Below are 17,821 nucleotides of genomic sequence, written 5' to 3'. Positions count from 1 at the left end.
CTTACCGTAATAGAAAAAAATGAAATATTCTATTGACTGAGTAATTACCAATGAAAGATAATGATAATAATAATAGTATTAATAGTAATATTTATATAACGCTTAATACTAGTTTGTCTAAGCTCTCAATCAGTAGCCGAGCGGCCCTGAAAAGGACTGATATGCGCCTTGTTTAATATTTTGCATGAACAGGACAAACGAAATGAGAAACGTAAACTTTTAATATACCTTCAAAATAACAAAATATGTAAAATAACCAATATAATAATAATTCATCGATTGTAACTCATTTCAGAATTATCCACTATGTAATCCTTTGTTTAAAATTTTCTAGCTGGAGTAGACATCTCCCTTTTTTTCTTGTTTCATTAAGAATATATATTTTCTCTTATAGTGGAAGGAGCAAAAGTAAGGAATTAGATCTCCATGTTTAAAAAGTTTGGGGCATAACATCATGTGTGAACTTCGTCTCCGGATCCTGTTTCTTGACTGTCACAGTTTAAGTTTATTTTACTCGTTGGTCTTTTGTTCAGACCTTTTCTGCCGATATATTTATGTCACTATATACTTGCATTAGTAGAATTGTATAGTATTGTATTGTATTGAATTGTACTGGATTAAATTGAATTGAATTCGATATTTCTATATTTTTCTTCCCAACCACCGAGAAGACGTTTCAACACCAATATTCTCCTACGATTGATAAAAAGGGGGTTGATGTAATAATAACGAAAAATGTCTTAAATATCCGTCTTGTTTGGATTGTAAAGTTCAATTTCATGCCTCCTCGCAGCGACAATGAGATCAATGAAGTCCTTGCCGAGAGCTTCACAGAGGACCTTATCTTTCACCAAAGCAGTGACTCCTTCTTCCATATCACATGGAACTCTTGGCGTCCCGGGTGGAATGTCCGTGTGAGCGTCCCCTGTGCATTCCGGAGGCAGAGTCAGTTTGTTGACGATGCCGTCCAGTCCTGCAGCTACGGTACCTGCTAGCAAAAGATATGGATCTGCATCGCTTCGTCCGAGCCGATTCTCTAGGTACGATCCTGTTGGCCCATCGCCATTCTTGACGCGGAAGGTAACCGAGCGGTTATGTCTGCCCCAGGTAATGAACGATGGTTCTACCCAATTGGGCGGTTGATAAGCACCGAACATCTTGATTCCGTTGACGGTGGGAGCCACGAGGGGTGTCAGCGCTCGGGCATGGGCGAGCAAACCAGCTATCCAATGTTTTGCCGTGTCAGTCAGGTCACCCGTTGTCTTGTTAGACATGACGTTACCAGTCTTGTCCCAAAGGGAATGGTTGAAATGTAGAGTAAATCCATCCCCATCCCACTTGGGGTCTGCTAGAAAGTTTGCAGTGTACCCATTGCAAATCGAGACCTCTTTGCATGTATTCCTACACATGACTGCGTCATCAGCAGCCTTAATTCCAAACGAAGGCTCTGTGGTAACTTCCAGAGAACCCACAGGGCTCTCAGAGTGAATAGTATTCACAAGCACTCCGACCTTTGGCAAAAAGTCAAACAACTTTTTGATATAGTCCTTGACTGTTACAAGTAGGACGGTACTGCCAGCGAAACTTATCCGGTCTGCAACCAGCTCTCGACCTATTGCGTCGGATAAATGAAATTCCAATTCGTAAGCGCTCAGCAGCGAAAACCCCATACTTTCCAAACGTCGGAGTTGTTTCTCCGCCACGTTCCTCGGATGTTCTACCACAAGTTCTGTCATATTTAGGTGATAGAGAGCTGATGTGACCCTTGCTGTATCCTCGAGCCAAGGAATCACACTGTAGGTGTCCAGAGCAGGCAGGGCGCAAACATCGGTGAAATAATATTTTCTCTTGAAATTCGACTCGAAAGTGATCCCCGCTGGATCTTTCATGAAGTATATCGGGGAGAAGAGGAAGCCCCTTGTCAGGTTCGAAGACAATTCCTTCAGACTGTGAACTGCTACCATCTTACATCGCGTGATGCCATTAATATCGGTGAATTCCACCCGGAGCATTTTGATTCCTCTCTGCTTGACGTCGTTCAAAATACGATCCAATGCCTCCGATCCGTGACCATTATCTGTAAAAATATAAATTTCAGTCAAGAAATATAATAATAATATTAATAATAATAGTGGATTCTTGTCTAGCGCTAATATCTGTAAGACTTGAAACTCGTGGCGCTCCATAATTATGGCTTCGGCCAAATGCCTAGGTCACATATAAACCGGGCCCCGTATGATTTTCCCTACCCGGCGGCTTGCCGTGGATTTAGAGACCGTACGGGAACCGTCCGATTTTTCATTTGCTTTTCATATGCGGCGCCCGGGAGGTGCCCGGAGAAAATTGGTCGAGTGAAATGCAAGGCGCCCTTTTCTGATTGAGTGCCGGCCGGTAACCTTACGGGCTTCGTCCGATGAGCAGGTGTACCGATGGCTCCCGGAAGGTCTTCTGCCGGGGCCCGGACGGGGTCCTCAAGGCGCCCGGCCGGGTGCCGTGCGGTGCACTGAATTACAGAGTGAGTCAGAAAAAAATGTCTCTCTTTTTAAGAGTTTTATTGTTTGAAGTATGAATATTTAATTATGGGTTTAATGATATAATTATCTTGATAGTGTTATCCTCCCAGTACATTTAGGCACCATTTTCATTTGAATCTCTGCATGCATCACTGAATATCAGACAATCTTTACAAGACTGCCAGATCTCACTTGCGCCAAGTTACTGGGTGAGGAATTAAACAGTGCATTGAACAAAGACAGTCAGACACGCGCACATGCACACACACTCACATATACACACACATACACACACACGCACATACAACACACATGGTTACAATTGTTTCATAATTACCCCTTTTCTGATTGAGCATTGATTTTTATCAAGATCGATTGTTTAAGTGGCATAACCCTAAAAATCTTTCCCTTTTGTACACTTTCACAACCACCATCATGTCATCATCATCATCATCATTGTCACCATCTTAATCTTCATCATCATCATCATCATTATCATCATCATCATCATCATCATCATCATCATCATGAAGCACAACATCCGCCAATACGCACCAAGAGGACAGCGGTCACTCAACTTTTCGTACGATAAGAAGAATTCCCGACAAAAAGTAACAGTTTGGGTGGGCCTTGTCGGGAATGGAATGCTCATTTGTATGCGTGTGCATGTGTGTGTGTGTATGAGCGCGTGTGCGTATGTGTGTGTTTGTGTGTATTTGTCTGTCTGGCTAATTGGATAATTGAAAAAAAATGGCTGTCTTTGTTCAAAACATTATTTTATTCCTCACCTAGCAACTTGGCGCAAGTGAGATCTGGCAGTCTTGTAAAGATAGCATGATGTTCACTGATGCATGCAGAGATTCAAATGAAAATGGTACCTAAATGTACTGGGAGGATAATTCTATCAAGACATATCATGATACTCATGATTAAATATTCATACTTCAAACAATACAACTTTTAAAAAGTGGTACATTTTTTCTGACTCACTCTGTCCTCTGGTATCCGCACCTCCTTTATTTAAAACCGCGTGGTACATTTCGAGATGCCGCCGTGAGGGATCCGCACGGGTAATATTCATTTTAAATGGCCTTCGGACGGCAGACGCCTGTTGTTGTGCATATCGCCCGGGGCTCTTGAGGGGCCTGTGAGGGCGTCGTAGGGTACACGTACGGAACCCTTGAGCACCGCAAGGCGCCCGTAAAGATTTTTCATAAAAATTGACCCCCAAAATCGTGAGGGGCCCGTCCGGGCACCGTACGGAGCCCGCACGGGACCCGTAAGGTGCCCTACGGGCGCTTTACGGGTTTTCTACGGCCTAACGGTCAGATAAAAACGCCGGGAGAATTGGGAGCAGCCAACTCAGCACCACGGGGCCCGTACGGCTTAAAAAACTGTCCCGGCGCCCGTAGGAACTTTACGGCAACCGGCCGGATAACGGCCGAAAATTCCCAAAATGTCTGTTTTTACTCGCCGTACGGGCCCCGGAGTGTATATGTGAAACCCCCATAAGCATGTCTGCCCGTTATGGCGCTCTAGCATGTCAAGGTATTTATTCCTGCAAGGTACCCATTTACTTCACCTGGGTCGAGTGTGACAGATGCAGATTAATGTCTCGTCAAAGGGCATCACTGCCGCAATTGGACTCGAACCGCGCATCGTGTGCTCCAACGTCTGGTGACGTACCCACTTGACCATGACACCTCCAATCAACCCATTGTAGTATTTCCTGAATATCCTCCTAGATCTGTTATCAGTTATTAAATCTTGAAGCATCATCCGCCTTCCAATCCTTCTTCTTTTCTTAAACTACTAAAAGAACTTAGTGATTCATGAAAACAGCGTAACTTGCTTAAGGGCAGTCCGACAACCAGGGGCGGATCCCGTGTGCTGGAGGGGGGGGGGGCAATTCGTGAGAAAATATTTAGCGGCGTAATAGCCGGCCGATAGTTCGCTCAGTTGGGGGTTGGGGGAGGGGGGGGGTGGTCGTGAGCACTATTTTTTTTTTTTTTGCTCCCGAAAATTTGAAAATCGCGCCGATAATTCGCTCAGTGGGGGGGGGGGGGGGGGAGTGAGCATTAATTTTTTTGTTTGGCCCTCAAAAATTTGAAAAATACCCCCCCCCCCCTTGAGCGCCAGGGGAGGGCACCCATCTCCACTAGAGATCCGCCACTGCCGACAACTGTATGCTAATTGCAATTCATCAGCAAATCAAAGAGATATGCCCTTTAAAAAATAATTTACGGACCCATAATGTAGATATCCGCACACAAGACCAACGTCGCAGTAGCGATTGTAGAAAGATGCATGAGGGACTCAGGCCACCCCAACAACAACAATAATAAAATAAAATATATAAATGATAATAATAATAATAATTATAATGATAATAATAATAATAATAACAAATACTAAAATCAATCAATCAATGAAATAAAATAAAACAAAATACGACTACTAGTACTACCACTACCAATAATAATCATAATGAAATAAGAATTTGTAAAACGCAAAACGCAAAAAATGAATATGGGTTGTTTCCGTCAGTGCGGATGTAGGGGGGGGCCCTCTACTGGCCCCTAAAACGGGTTAATTTAACCTTTCAAAAACAAGAAGACGGGCCCCCTCCCCCTGGCACAATGGGGGTGGGGGTGGGTGTCGATTACCAAAAAAAAAATGGTTTCCTGATTTCCGTCGTAGTAAGCAAAGGACTAGTCCAACTTTGTAACAGGCCTACATACCTTCTCCATTTCGTGGCACAGTCAGGTCTTCTGTTAGGCCTAAGATCGAAGATCCTGTTCCTTGAGGGGGCTCGAGAACGAGTATGTTAAGCCCATCGTGTAAGAGTTGGTCTGGAAATCGGAAGGAACAAAACAGAATGATATGCTATTAACGTCAGCGACCCAATTTATAGCGCTGTCATTAACAATGGAAATAAAATCCAGTAGGCATTAAGTAGGCATACAGAGATAATAAGCTTGCACTATGAACATGACTCACAAAGAAAGCGGACAAAATATACAGTTCCTCAGGTAGACAAAGGAACATCCCTTCACTGCTATTATGTGAAAATGTGTAGAACAGGTGTCACATGCATATTCACTTTTCACATAATAGCAGTGAAGGGATGTTCCTTCGTCTACCTGAGGACCTGTATATTTTGTCCGCTTTCTTTGTCCGTCATATTCATTGTGTTGTTCATAGTTGCAGTCTTAGTAAATACTGGATACGTGCTCATGAAAGTAAGGTTATCATTATTCATTTATGCACAAACAGACACGGTACACTTCATGATACACAGGTGGAAGTATCCTTTGAAAAGGGGAAACAAAGGCTATATAATAGTAGCACCTCCAACGCTGTAGGAGTGATTATCTCAACATGTACAAAGTCTCTTCATGTTTTGAAGATCTGTGGATATTCGGGGTCATTTGGGACATGTGCTAACCATGAACTGGTCTATGTATTGTGGCGGGCCTTTGGTGAAACCAAACTTGTAGCACGTTTGTCAGTGCCCAGACAAGGTTGCATTTAAGTGGGACATTTAAGAGGGGCTGCGTCTTATTTTTTTTTCGTACCACATCGAGCCCAGATTCCAGTATGAACTCATTTTCATACATAACAAGCTATTCCCAAAATCTCCGGTAAAGGGGTACTTTTCGCGAGACAAAGTCGGGCCAAAGAATTGTAAAAAAGGGGATGTATTTGACTTTTCACGCGGAGATTTCTTTAAAAAGGAGGTGTTTTTTTCTTTCTCTCTTTTGACTCCTGAGAAATTTAAAAAGGGGGTTTATTAATTTGACTTTCCACCCGGAGATTTCATACATAACAAGCTACGAAAGCTTGCAAAGAGATCACAAACAGTTATACTTTGATTTTTATTGCCTTGCCTATGATACCAGTCAAAAATCCGCTGTTAGAAACCTTCCTCCGGCAGTATTTTCTCCGATATACATCAATGACATACCAGCAGGCTAAACTTTGGTTTTTGCCGAATCACACACCATCGAATTCTTATATCCATCCTCCACAATCGTGCATATCCGTTATACCCACCATTCTCAAATTGTAACGTAGAATATGATGGCATGATTATTACGGTCAGCTAGCTGCATTGAATGATACTAAGATCAGCGTTAAAAAATAGATGTTGGAACTACTTTTTTCTAGCCTAGTAACAAACACATTAAAGTCAGGAACGCACTCTTTGATTTTTCTAGTGTGTAGCCAGGCGCGTACGCAGGGGGTGTTTGGGGGGTTAACCCCCCCCCCTTTGGTATTTTTATGTTTGTAAACCTCCCTAAAAAATCCCCCAAACCCCCCCCCCCCCCCCTTTGGTTTTTTTTTTTTTTTTTTTTTTTTTTAATTATTTAAAAAAAAAAAAAAAAAAAATCACCCCCATGGCTGACCTAAGAAAGGTGACCTTATCCCCCCCCCAACGGAACAAAATGTCAATTTTTCATATTTTGAGACCAAAAAAAAAAGTGTCCTCTTACCCCCCCCCCCCCCCCCCCCCCCCCCCACTGAGCGACTTTTCGGATGGCTGAGTCGTTGCGATTTTGGGCTCCCCCCCCCCCCCCAAAAAAAAGTGTCCGCTTACCCCCCCCCCCCCCCCCCTCACTGAGCGACTTTTCGGCTGGCTGAGTCGTTGTGATTTTTTTTGGGCTCCCCCCCCCCCCAAAAAAAAAAAGTGTCCGCTTACCCCCCCTAGACTAGACCTGCTTATAGGACCTTCACAAAACTGTGCCGAAAACATAGTAGAAGGTTTTTATATCGACTTTAATAAACGTCCTAGACATGTAGCCTACGGGCACATTTCTTTCATCTTCGTCATCATCATTTTTATCGTTATCACAATCATTTTTTCATTTTTATCATTATCACAATCACTTTTTCATTGATATTATTATTTGTAGTAGAAATATCACTATTATCATTATTATTATTAAGATGATAAAAAGATTATTATTATTATTATTATTATAATTATTAAATTCAATGCAATTCTCATGTCTTTCATTCTCGGTTAAAAATTACATTGATACAAAAGATACAAAAAAAATCATGAACAAATTTAGAAATTAAAAAGGGGAACTACATAAATAACGCCCTTAATAGGCCTTGTACAAGCGTAGTTCCCAAAACATTCATAGCATAATGTAAAGCAAAGATAACAAACAAACAAAAAAACATTAAGAAAAGAATATTTAAAAAGAGAATATAACACACATAAGATAAGAAAAATAACTATACATATTTGGGAAAAAGAAACTACTTCAACTTTTTTGAAAGAATTAGCTGATTTGCATTCAGAGATATCATTGGGGTGGAGTTCCAAATTACAGGGAAATTATGTCGTATTGATTTCATTATTTGTTTTTACTGGCCATAAGTGAAAACAATCCTTAAAATTGGTTTTGTGATTATGTATCTGGTAATTAAGAGTGAACATCTATAAAATATTAACAGTTAAATTATTTTGAAAGTAACAGAAACCAAGGAGGGAAATGGAGTAATATTGCAAATCAAAAATATTAAACAGTCGGGGCAAAATGGGCACGATAATGAAATCAAAGGCATATGCGAAGGTTTTTTGTGTGCAATTTTTAAAATAATTTATCTAATTTAGTTCTACTACAATTACCTCCAAACAGCAACACAATAATTTAGATATGAGAGCATGAAAGAATTATATAGTAGTATTAATGCTGAAGGTGGAAACGAATCTTTAATCTGTATGATATACCAATACATTTAAATACCTTTTGAGTGGCTTTATTGACACGAGCCTGTGTTCTATTGCATATTATAATCGATCATTACTATCATTATGATTATATAACGAAGGTTGCATTTCTACGTCGGGGTACCATAGCCCTTTTCCGTAAAATAAGACAAAATTTATTTATCTATTACGTACATCACAAATACCCGAAATGACAAAGACTGTTGCTTAAAAAAAACATGGCTGATGTGAGTTTCAGTCCCTAGCTGACAAAAACATCGTATTCATCATTATCGACGTGGTCTTCTTTAACCTCGGAATCTGTTCTAGCCCATGACTGTAAGGTGACGGTACCAAAGATGACAAACGAAAGCCCTCCAAAAGCGTAGATGCCTGCGACGATCCACATAACATTCTGCCAGCCTCTGATGTCAGACTAATCAGGACACGACATATTAAAAAGAGAAAATCAAAGAATGATAAGAGAAAATACAAAGAAATACATTTAGAAAGAAACACGCACAGACAGAGAGAGTCAGTTTCTTTCTTTTGTTTTATTTTGACTTGTTTGGTTTAAGGGGCGTTGCATTATTTTGTTTATTTTTGTAAGAAGATAGGTATCTCATAAAATCCTATATCAAAGAAATTCTCGTCTTTATAATGAGCCCCCCCCCCCCCCGAAAAATTATAATATTGAATGAAAAATAAATAATAAATAACAAAAATAAGGATGAGAATAATAATAAAGATGAAATTAAATTAAAACAATTATTGTTGTCCGTACATAACATGCAGCAATTCATTTATTTCTCTGACATTTCTGCCTGCTTTGAAAGCAAGTTAATGGCATACAGGAACTGTTCGGTCATGACCAGTATGCCTTCTGCAACATTCATCAATGTCTCTGCCTTCGGTACAAAGGAAAACGAAGTCATCGTATCATTACCTGGTTTCCAGTGACCACACCCACAATATAGGGACCGACAATGCCCCCAAGGGTGCCTCCTGTGTTCATCATGCCCATGCAAGACCCGGCAAACGGACCCGAGACATCTAGCAGGGCCACGAAATGCCCCGAGAAGGCGATACCTACCGCCCCCATCGCCAGAGATACAAATGTCACAGAGAGGGCCACGTTACATTTCGCGAAGCCGGCAAAGATAAGCAAGAGGACGCATAAACCTACTCCTATAAACAAACAAAAAACACAAAAACGAGAGAGTAAGTTTGGGGTAACTATATTTATTCTTTATTCTATATAAAATCATTTCTTAATTATTTTTAAAAACATGTCCTCTATTCGAAAAAGCGCCCCCAAACAATGTGTATTTTAAAATCAAGTTTGATCAAGAGCCGGATATTAATATACTTTCAGTGCCAAAGGTAATAGAAACAGTATTCTACAGTTTTTCTACATTCACCTTTCAAAGAAGACTTTAGTTAAATCAGGGTCCCCAATATAAAAGGTTTATAGAACAAGGAGTCTTCCATACTTTGATCTCAACAGAAAGCTTTGTCTATACACTTTCTTTTTTTTCAAAGAAAAGTGTCATTCAATCATTCTTGAGCAAGAACGAAACAATAGATTTGAACAAAGTACATGTTGTGACATATCCGTAAAACAAACATTGTTACATCAGTTGCACATTGTCTCCATTTATCAAGTAAAACAACGAATTTATTACGTTTGGTAGAAAGAACTCGCTCAACTTCATAACAACGTTTAAGCATTTTCTTTAAAGAATTTAAAGCTAGCCTTTCCCTTTTGTATTTCGCAGAGAATATAGTGTTTTGCACATAAAATGACTAAATTATAGATAGATTGCGTACCATCTGGGAAACCAAACAAAATGCACTTTTTTATTCAAAAGCACTTCGTTGTCTAGAATAGAGCTTTGGAAGTCTTCATTGAATTAATGCGTAACAGGGCAAGTGTGAAATACTTCCAACAAAGGATAAGCAAAATGTACATAAATTAGAATTAGCTATGCCCATAATGTGAAGATATTTGTTGACACCTAGTATTCGATGTAAAATTCTGAACTGTCTATAAACTTACCAAGCCCAGTAGCCAGCTTCCTATTCGTCAATTTGGTCAGAAACCCGCGAATGAATATCCAGTCAGCTACTCGGCTGTATAAGACCATGCCGACGATTTGCATAATATACGGGAGCCCTGAATATAGACCAGCCTATTTTTTAGGTTAAGAAAGAGATGGAAATATAGGATTAATAGACGCGAGAGGGATAATGTCATCATTGATCAGTTCATCGTAAGCATAGTACAGAGAGGGCTTAATCCGGACATAAAAACATAACTGAGTGCAACTGAATAAACCAATTAATATTGAGACATGTGGCAAGACGATCATGACGATATCAAAATATAATGTAACCATTTACGTCCCTAAAATGTTTGAGAATTCAGTCGACTGTACACCCTGTGATCGAACTACGAATTGATTTTGAAAGATATTACCATCTAAATATTTCCTGATTAAGTTCTCGAGTGATCATTTACACAATAGCCAAAGCTCATATTGTCATCAAATTAAAACAAAATTATGAGGCTTTCCTGATAAAAAAAAGACTAAATTAATGAATTAATAAACCATAGGCGAAATAACATGATGAGTTTAACGTTTATCTGATACGGAACATAAAAGGGAAATGCTAGAATTATCTACACGTGGGGTGGCGTTCTAACAGCTATTTAAGCTGTCAAGTTAGGGAAAAGATGTGAAGTATCAAACAAATCAAATTTGGGTCAATTCATTTGTTGACATACTGTCAAAAGAGTCGAGTGCATTTGTTTACCCATGTTGGGTAAAAAACGGGAACATGTATGTTTTGGGGGTAAAATTTTACCCAATTCTAAAACACACATTTTTCCCAAAAATGGGAAAATGTATACCAACTCTTTTTAGAGTATTATATAGTTTGTGCAATGGCAGCTTATTCATGTTATTTACGCGTTGCTTTTAAAATAGACACCTGTGCAAGATGTTATTGTAAATTTTTATTCAGTTTCTAATATTAAAAACATAATTTTCCCTTTTCCTTAATAGTCATCATACCACACTTTCCGGAATACGGCGCCTGACTTACCAATTCTAAGGGTACCCTGATACCATCGCTGTAGTATAGAGGTAAGTTGACAAGTAATGTAAATAACCCGCACGATTGGCCAAAATGGGCACATACAAAGACCCACATCGCTCCAGAGCTGAGGATCGAACCCCATGGCACAGACCGCTGTCGCTTCAAGACAAAAGAAAAGCGAATCACATTACGTCAATTTTTCTTTTTTTTTGTAAAGGGCTCTAGATCTGCACATCAAACACGAAAAATTACAAACGATAAGACGGCACGACATGCTGGACGAAAAACGACAAAAATTGATGTCGTGTCGGACACGGTTTCATATGTTTGCATTCGAGCGATTGTTGTAAAATCTCGCTTTTCATGATGTATTGTACTTTTGTCTTTTTATCGGGAATGGTGTGCAGAGACTTTAAAGGGATCCGGTAACTTTGTCTCAGATTCTGAAAACATATTCTGGATTTAGCTCATGATGCAATGATAATTATAAACCTTTAGGTCAGTCAGGAACCCCGTGACTTTTACAAGCCGATCGCCTGTCTGATTATCAAGATATTTATGATTGGAATTACAAATTTTGAAAACCGTTCGCCTGACGGTTTTCATAACACTACAGTCTATTGGGGAAAACGAGTATGGTAAAACCGGTCACTCAAAGATTTTTTACTTTTTTGAGGCACTTCTTGATCCTTTTGAAGCGCAAGTTTTTTAGGGCTTCAATATTATATCATATCACCGACACTGATAACACGTAGGGCCGTTTATCTCAGATTTAACATTGTTAAACGATCCCTTTAAGGCTTTGTAAACATCATATAATTTTGTTTAGGGTGACACACAATGCTATATTAATAGATCCCAAGAAAAAAATCCTCAAATAAAAAACGGCGAAAAATGAGTTGGCATAATTTGCAAATGCCTGTCATAATTATGATCTAATGTATAGTCTGGAGTGTTGTAGGGCGTGTGAGGGAGAGGGGGGTTTTAACCCCTTAAATGGTTCATTTAAGACATATTTTACCTTGTTTTGTAGTTTGAGACCGTCTTCTAGGTAGTCCCGTTCTTCTCGAGATATCCAGGGATGCTCACTTGGGGAGCTATACCCAACAAAACACCAAACAATGAACGACAAACATCCAAGAGATCCTATATATGGGATTCAAAAATATTACAAAGGGGCTTTATTTGAAACAAAACATGACGAAACTTGATGCACAAGGGATCAATGATGTTCTTGATTACCGTCATCAATACTATCATAAAGAAGAACAAAGTAACAAAGGAAATGTTTTATTAATGTTATTTTCTTTACTAAACATAGTCTCAAGAGAGAGAAAGATGAGTGTTAAGCCACAAAAACACACAGACAAAATATATTTTAACGAAAATAAAACTCTTAACGGTAAAATAATCACCACCACCACATGATGCTTACTGTCTGCTATTAGCTTTTCTTGTTGAGCTTCAGTTTTTTTTTTCATCGACTCCATACAACTCATGTTATTATGCTGATTTGTTTTTGCTTGTAGGTGCTTTGAACATCTTTAGACATTTTTTTTAATGTTTTATTTAGGTTTTATTTCCACATATATATATATATATATATATATATATATCATTTATATAAACAAAAGAAAAACAAAAGAAGAACAACAACGGGTGTGTTGTGCAGCCAGCCAACAAGTGATGATAATAACGGCGGTCTCCATAATGACGTTCTTAAGCAATTTCTTACAGAAGAAGAAGTTTATGTTTCAAGTGATAATTTAAAAGTACTTATATTGGGCAGCTGTTTAGGCGACATATCCAAGGAGTTCCAGTACACCGGACTAGTATAAATCCCAAAAAATATTAGTTTATTTTTTTTGTAAGTGAAAATAGACTGTCGGGTTGGATAATTATGAAGTTGTTGATTCTTTTGGAATGCCGACGTGATGGCATGAGGAAGTTCGTTAGAATTTAATTGAAACATAAAACAGCCTAAAATAAAATTGTACAAGTCATGAACTTTTAATATTTCACTTTCTTAAAATAAACTATAAGTGTGGCTTAATCTATTAGTGTGGCAGACTATTCGTCCAACTGGTAATTAAACTCATGTCTGTCTTATAACTTAACATATTATTTCGCCTGCCATCCCTCTTGACTCCCAAAACAAACACATAACACAATAATACACTTCAATTATTGTGGGATAGCCTGACAACGACCGCAGACAAATAATATTCCCCAAGCAAGTATGCCATAGTTAAGATAAGGTAAGATAAGCGTCGAGTACAAACTTTTCTTAATATACTTAGGAAACGACATTTTTAATCTATTGATATGTTCCTTGATAGTGTAAGGTGTGTTCTTTCCAAGAGAGTTTATTTTCAATGATAAAACCAGGAATTTTGACGAATCAACAAAGTTTATAACTGTTTTATTAATGTAAACACTGGCAGGTAATCCTGAAATAGAGTTGCTGAAGAGCATACATTGAGTTTTATTTAAATTCAAGAAAGTTCATTCGCAAAAATCCACTCTTCAACAAGTCTCAGTTCAAGATTAACGGTTTCAAGAAGTGCATTTGGGGTTTTTGTGTAAGAAAAACACAGAAGAATCATCAACAAATAATATTGGATAAGTTTTGAAAGTCAGATACAATATAAATAAAAGAGGCACAAGAAGATTTCCTTGTGGAACTCCACAAATGATGGATATGTGCGTTATGAGAATTTTATCACTTTAAGGTCTACCAATATTTTAACCTTTTCAGTGTTTATTGCTAGGGGTGCTTACAAGATTTGATAAATTTTATATTTGTTTTGAAAGAAATCTGTGACAGCAAGCTGTCCAAATTTCACAAAACGTATTCATATAAGGAAAAAAAAACTTACCATATATGTAAAAAGGGAATGGCCAGCCACCCGCTATGTCGAAGCTGATTAAATATCCCGTCAGTGCATTTCCAATAGCATTTCCGAAGTTAAAACCTAGATAACAAGAATGGGAGTACTTCAGGTATTTGCACTATTGAAAAATAATGGGGCTAAACGTCTAAACCTGAAGTGTGATTTTAATCATTAGCCTGTCGTAAAGGTCTTCGATGCAGGGAAGCATTAGACTTGAAACGTAGTAGGTATGTGCGAATTCAAAGCCTTAGGCTCGGTGTTCAAATGGTTTTTGTTGTTGTTGTTGTGGTTGTTATTTTCATTTCATTCAATAAAGCGGATTCGCAGTTAACAGCGTTCCCACCGGCAAGCCATTTTTCAGCTCGCGGATTAGTCCAGAATCTGCATTCCCTACACACTTGATTAAAGCCGCCGAAGATGGCGCTATCAACAAACTCATATGCACACCAGTCCAGCCTGAGAAAAAGGAGCGATGGCGTAACGCAAGGTTGGGGTTTGTCCGAAAATCTAATTTTCGACTGACATAACAACTATTAACAAACATGACAAACAAAAGAGTGCATCTAGAAAACTGATTTGTATGAAACCGGCATGATATGTGAGGGCCTGTTGTTCACTGCTTGCTGTGACATGATTTCTTTCAAATTGAACGTTATCGTAAGTGTCGGCGGTGGAATAACGCCTCGTGTGCATCAGGCTTTACCTAGAAACCCGCTGACAGCAAGGCGACTGCGTTCACTGGGGTGCGCCCATCTGGACCACGCGGCCATCATTGACGGGAAAGTGACTCCCTGGAGAGAGAGAGAGAGAGAGAGAGAGAGAGAGAGAGAGAGAGAAGAGAGAGAAAGAGAGAAGGGGAAGAAAAGGAGAAAACTATTCATTTCCAGACAGTCAAATTTTACGCTTTTGAAAAATAAAATGGAGTAGCCCTACGATGATCCGACATTTGCTCCTGCCATAATTTTGCCAAAGCTTTCGGGCTAGGGTTAAGGTTAAAATTTGTTTCTAGATTAGGGTTTGAGGTAATGTTTCAGGCAGCGAGTTGGAACTCGGGTGTAAGAAATTAACGTGGGCAATTAATTGTCACAGGAGGACGTGTACTTACATAATTAAAACCATGCTCGATCGTGATTACTAACCTCAATCACTTTTCAGTTGTTTGCATATTATAATTGTACTTGACTCTGGGGAATGATTACCCAAAATTTTGTAGCAGCTTAAGAATGCGAGTTACCTCCTATTTATCAGGTCAAGCCGATCGAAGACCGAAGACGAATTATAATTATGTGACATTAAATATACGTAAAAATTGACGTCGAAAGTATAATTTCTGTTAATAATTGGGCAGGGCCACGAGTCTAGCTAGTCGTAATATCAACTCCATTCACACAGCACGATTTACTTATCAGGTAAAGTAACCTCCTCTCAATTTATGATATACGGACATCATTTCTGCACTAGCTTGCCAATCAACTTAAAGGAAAGGAAATCTAACGACAAATGCAATTAGGCCTTCCAAAAGCAAATTGGTGTCATTCCTCCGACAAACTTGCCTTGCGACCAAAACATCGAATGTTACCGGCTAATTAAAGCAAGCGTGACTGTTATTTTTTCTTCTGTTCCTTCTTCTTTTTCTTCTTCTCTATATCTTCTTCTTCTTCGTCTTCTTCTTCTGGTTATTATTCTTCTTCAGTTCGTTTCGTTCTTCTTTTTCTTTTGTTTTTCTACACTAATGAATGCAAGCATTTCATTCATTTCAACATTCATCTTAAATGTTTTCCTCCTACCTCTCCCAATCCAGCGAAGAAACGGGATGCGAAATACCACCCGGTCCCACCGTAGGTCGCTACCGGTCCGAGAAGGGTACATACGCTTGAAAGAAGCATCCCGAAACCGAACACCCACTTCATACCAAACCGGTCACACAGCCATCCGCCTGGGATTTGGGTTACTAAATAGCCATAGAAGAACCCAGCGAGAAGAAGCTCTTGCGTCTGGGTATCCCAGGAAAATTCTCCTTCTGTCTTGAAGATTCAGAACAAAATATCATCTACTAAAATGTATGTTTAGAAGTTTACACAACCCTTTAGTTGTTACTTGTAAAGCACATGTCCACTTACAAGGGTCATAAAGCTGTAGCCACCAAAGCTTTTACATTATTATCATTGGTATTATCATTACCCCGGTTGCCATGGATACTGGATTCAATTTTGAATTTGCAAATTCCCACTTAATTGGGAAGTATTCGAGCCAGTCGCATTTTAAGGGCGTACAAATGCTAATGAAATCGTTTAGACGTTCTCGTCTATCTTCCAGGCTCATATTTAACACCTGGATGGAGAGGGAATAATGATGATATAAAATGATTGCTCAAAGACATATTAAGTGCCTTGCCGGAAAAAGAACCCAAACACTTGCATTCCCTCACAAGTAATCAAACCTCTACCTCTCACCTTGAACTTCATACTACGACACTTTTATAAACTGTGTTTATCAGAAAATTAAGTCTGCACATAATACATGAATGAAAATAATCATAATTTGTGAATTACCCTGTACCTCAACCCACGGGAAAGCTTTTAAGAAGTTTTGTCTAAAAATTCTGACACGACCTTATGCCGTTAGTGTTTTCTGTTTCTTTCCAAGAGATAAACTATTCGGAATACTTATAAGTAACCTTTGCTATTTTTAAAAACATTAAAACTAGATTGACACCATTAAGCGGGTACATTATGTACCAGAAGACGATCGTAAACCATAATCACAAACACACTACTTTTCTTAGCTTTCTTCTAAAGTTTCTGTGACTTTTTACATTTTCACAATACCCATCACCTTTACTTTCTTCCAGAAGCAGCCCTCACTATGAACATGACTTACAAAGAAAGCGGACAAAATATACAGCTCCTCAGGTAGACAAAGGAACATCCCTTCACTGCTATTATGTAAAAATGTGTAGAACAGGTGTCACATGCATATTCACCATTTTACATAATAGCAGTGAAGGGATGTTCCTTTGTCTACCTGAGGAACTGTATATTTTGTCCGCTTTCTTTGTCAGTCATATTCATAGTGCCTAGTTCCACTATAAAAGCTAATTTGCACAGCTAATGACTGTGTTATTCGTTATTCTCCTAGCATTCCTATAGTGATAGACGCGGGGATAGACGTCCCCCTTGCTCTTAAAAACCCAACACTTTTCCTATAGATGTTTTCTGCGCAGAAGAATTGTAGAAAGAAATCATACCTCTCCTTCTGTTGATGAATTCAAATCCCTATTCTCTTGACAAGTTTCCCAGCTCTCGTTTCCTTGTAGTTCTTGTGAGATGGCAGAATCATTCACCATGACAACTATAGCAACGCAGCCAACGCTAATGTTCTGTCTCATGGTGCAGGTGAACGTCATCCCGATAAAGAAGAAGATTGCAAGTTGATGGCGTACCTGGATGAGGCCCGGGACTGAGAAGAGAGATATTAATACACTCTAAAATTTCAAATGTTAAATAACCATAATATTATAAAAACAGCCCAGGAGTAACAACATTTTCAAAATGGTAGAATAAAAATTTGCCCATGCTTGGATTCGA

General features: G+C 39.0%; 2 protein-coding genes across 2 annotated transcripts; both read right to left on the bottom strand.

Annotated features, from left to right (window-relative positions):
* Positions 1-203: 203 nt before the first annotated feature.
* On the bottom strand, positions 204-5,411 carry LOC576116 (lengsin-like). The gene is made up of 2 exons (XM_776457.4): positions 5,255-5,411; positions 204-2,077 (listed from the first exon to the last, which is right to left on the bottom strand). The coding sequence occupies exon 2, from the start codon at positions 2,010-2,012 to the stop codon at positions 741-743; it is 1,272 nt and encodes a 423-aa protein (XP_781550.3). The 5' UTR covers positions 2,013-2,077; positions 5,255-5,411; the 3' UTR covers positions 204-740.
* A 2,820-nt stretch (positions 5,412-8,231) lies between these two features.
* Positions 8,232-17,591, bottom strand: LOC764531 (sialin-like). Its single transcript, XM_001200871.3, has 9 exons — positions 17,482-17,591; positions 16,022-16,258; positions 14,938-15,025; positions 14,220-14,315; positions 12,362-12,486; positions 11,347-11,499; positions 10,298-10,430; positions 9,185-9,426; positions 8,232-8,674 (listed from the first exon to the last, which is right to left on the bottom strand). The coding sequence occupies exons 1-9, from the start codon at positions 17,578-17,580 to the stop codon at positions 8,501-8,503; spliced, it is 1,347 nt and encodes a 448-aa protein (XP_001200871.3). The 5' UTR covers positions 17,581-17,591; the 3' UTR covers positions 8,232-8,500.
* Positions 17,592-17,821: the final 230 nt, after the last annotated feature.

Source organism: Strongylocentrotus purpuratus, unplaced genomic scaffold (assembly GCF_000002235.5).
Source record: "Strongylocentrotus purpuratus isolate Spur 01 unplaced genomic scaffold, Spur_5.0 spur5_scaffold_7, whole genome shotgun sequence".
Lineage (NCBI taxonomy): Eukaryota > Metazoa > Echinodermata > Echinoidea > Camarodonta > Strongylocentrotidae > Strongylocentrotus > Strongylocentrotus purpuratus.
Note: the sequence above shows the minus strand (reverse complement) of the source record. Positions and strands in the feature narration are given on the sequence as shown.

What these genes read in the sequence shown, in the direction of transcription:
- LOC576116 (XM_776457.4), bottom strand. Translation starts at nt 2,012, where the DNA reads ATGCTCCGGGTGGAATTCACCGATATTAATGGCATCACGCGATGTAAG.
- LOC764531 (XM_001200871.3), bottom strand. Translation starts at nt 17,580, where the DNA reads ATGGTGAATGATTCTGCCATCTCACAAGAACTACAAGGAAACGAGAGC. An exon ending in TGCTGTCAGCGGGTTTCTAG is followed by an intron (nt 14,316 to 14,937) that starts GTAAAGCCTGAT and finishes CTTGTTATCTAG; the next exon opens with GTTTTAACTTCGGAAATGCT. An exon ending in ATTCCCTTTTTACATATATG is followed by an intron (nt 12,487 to 14,219) that starts GTAAGTTTTTTT and finishes TCCCATATATAG; the next exon opens with GATCTCTTGGATGTTTGTCG.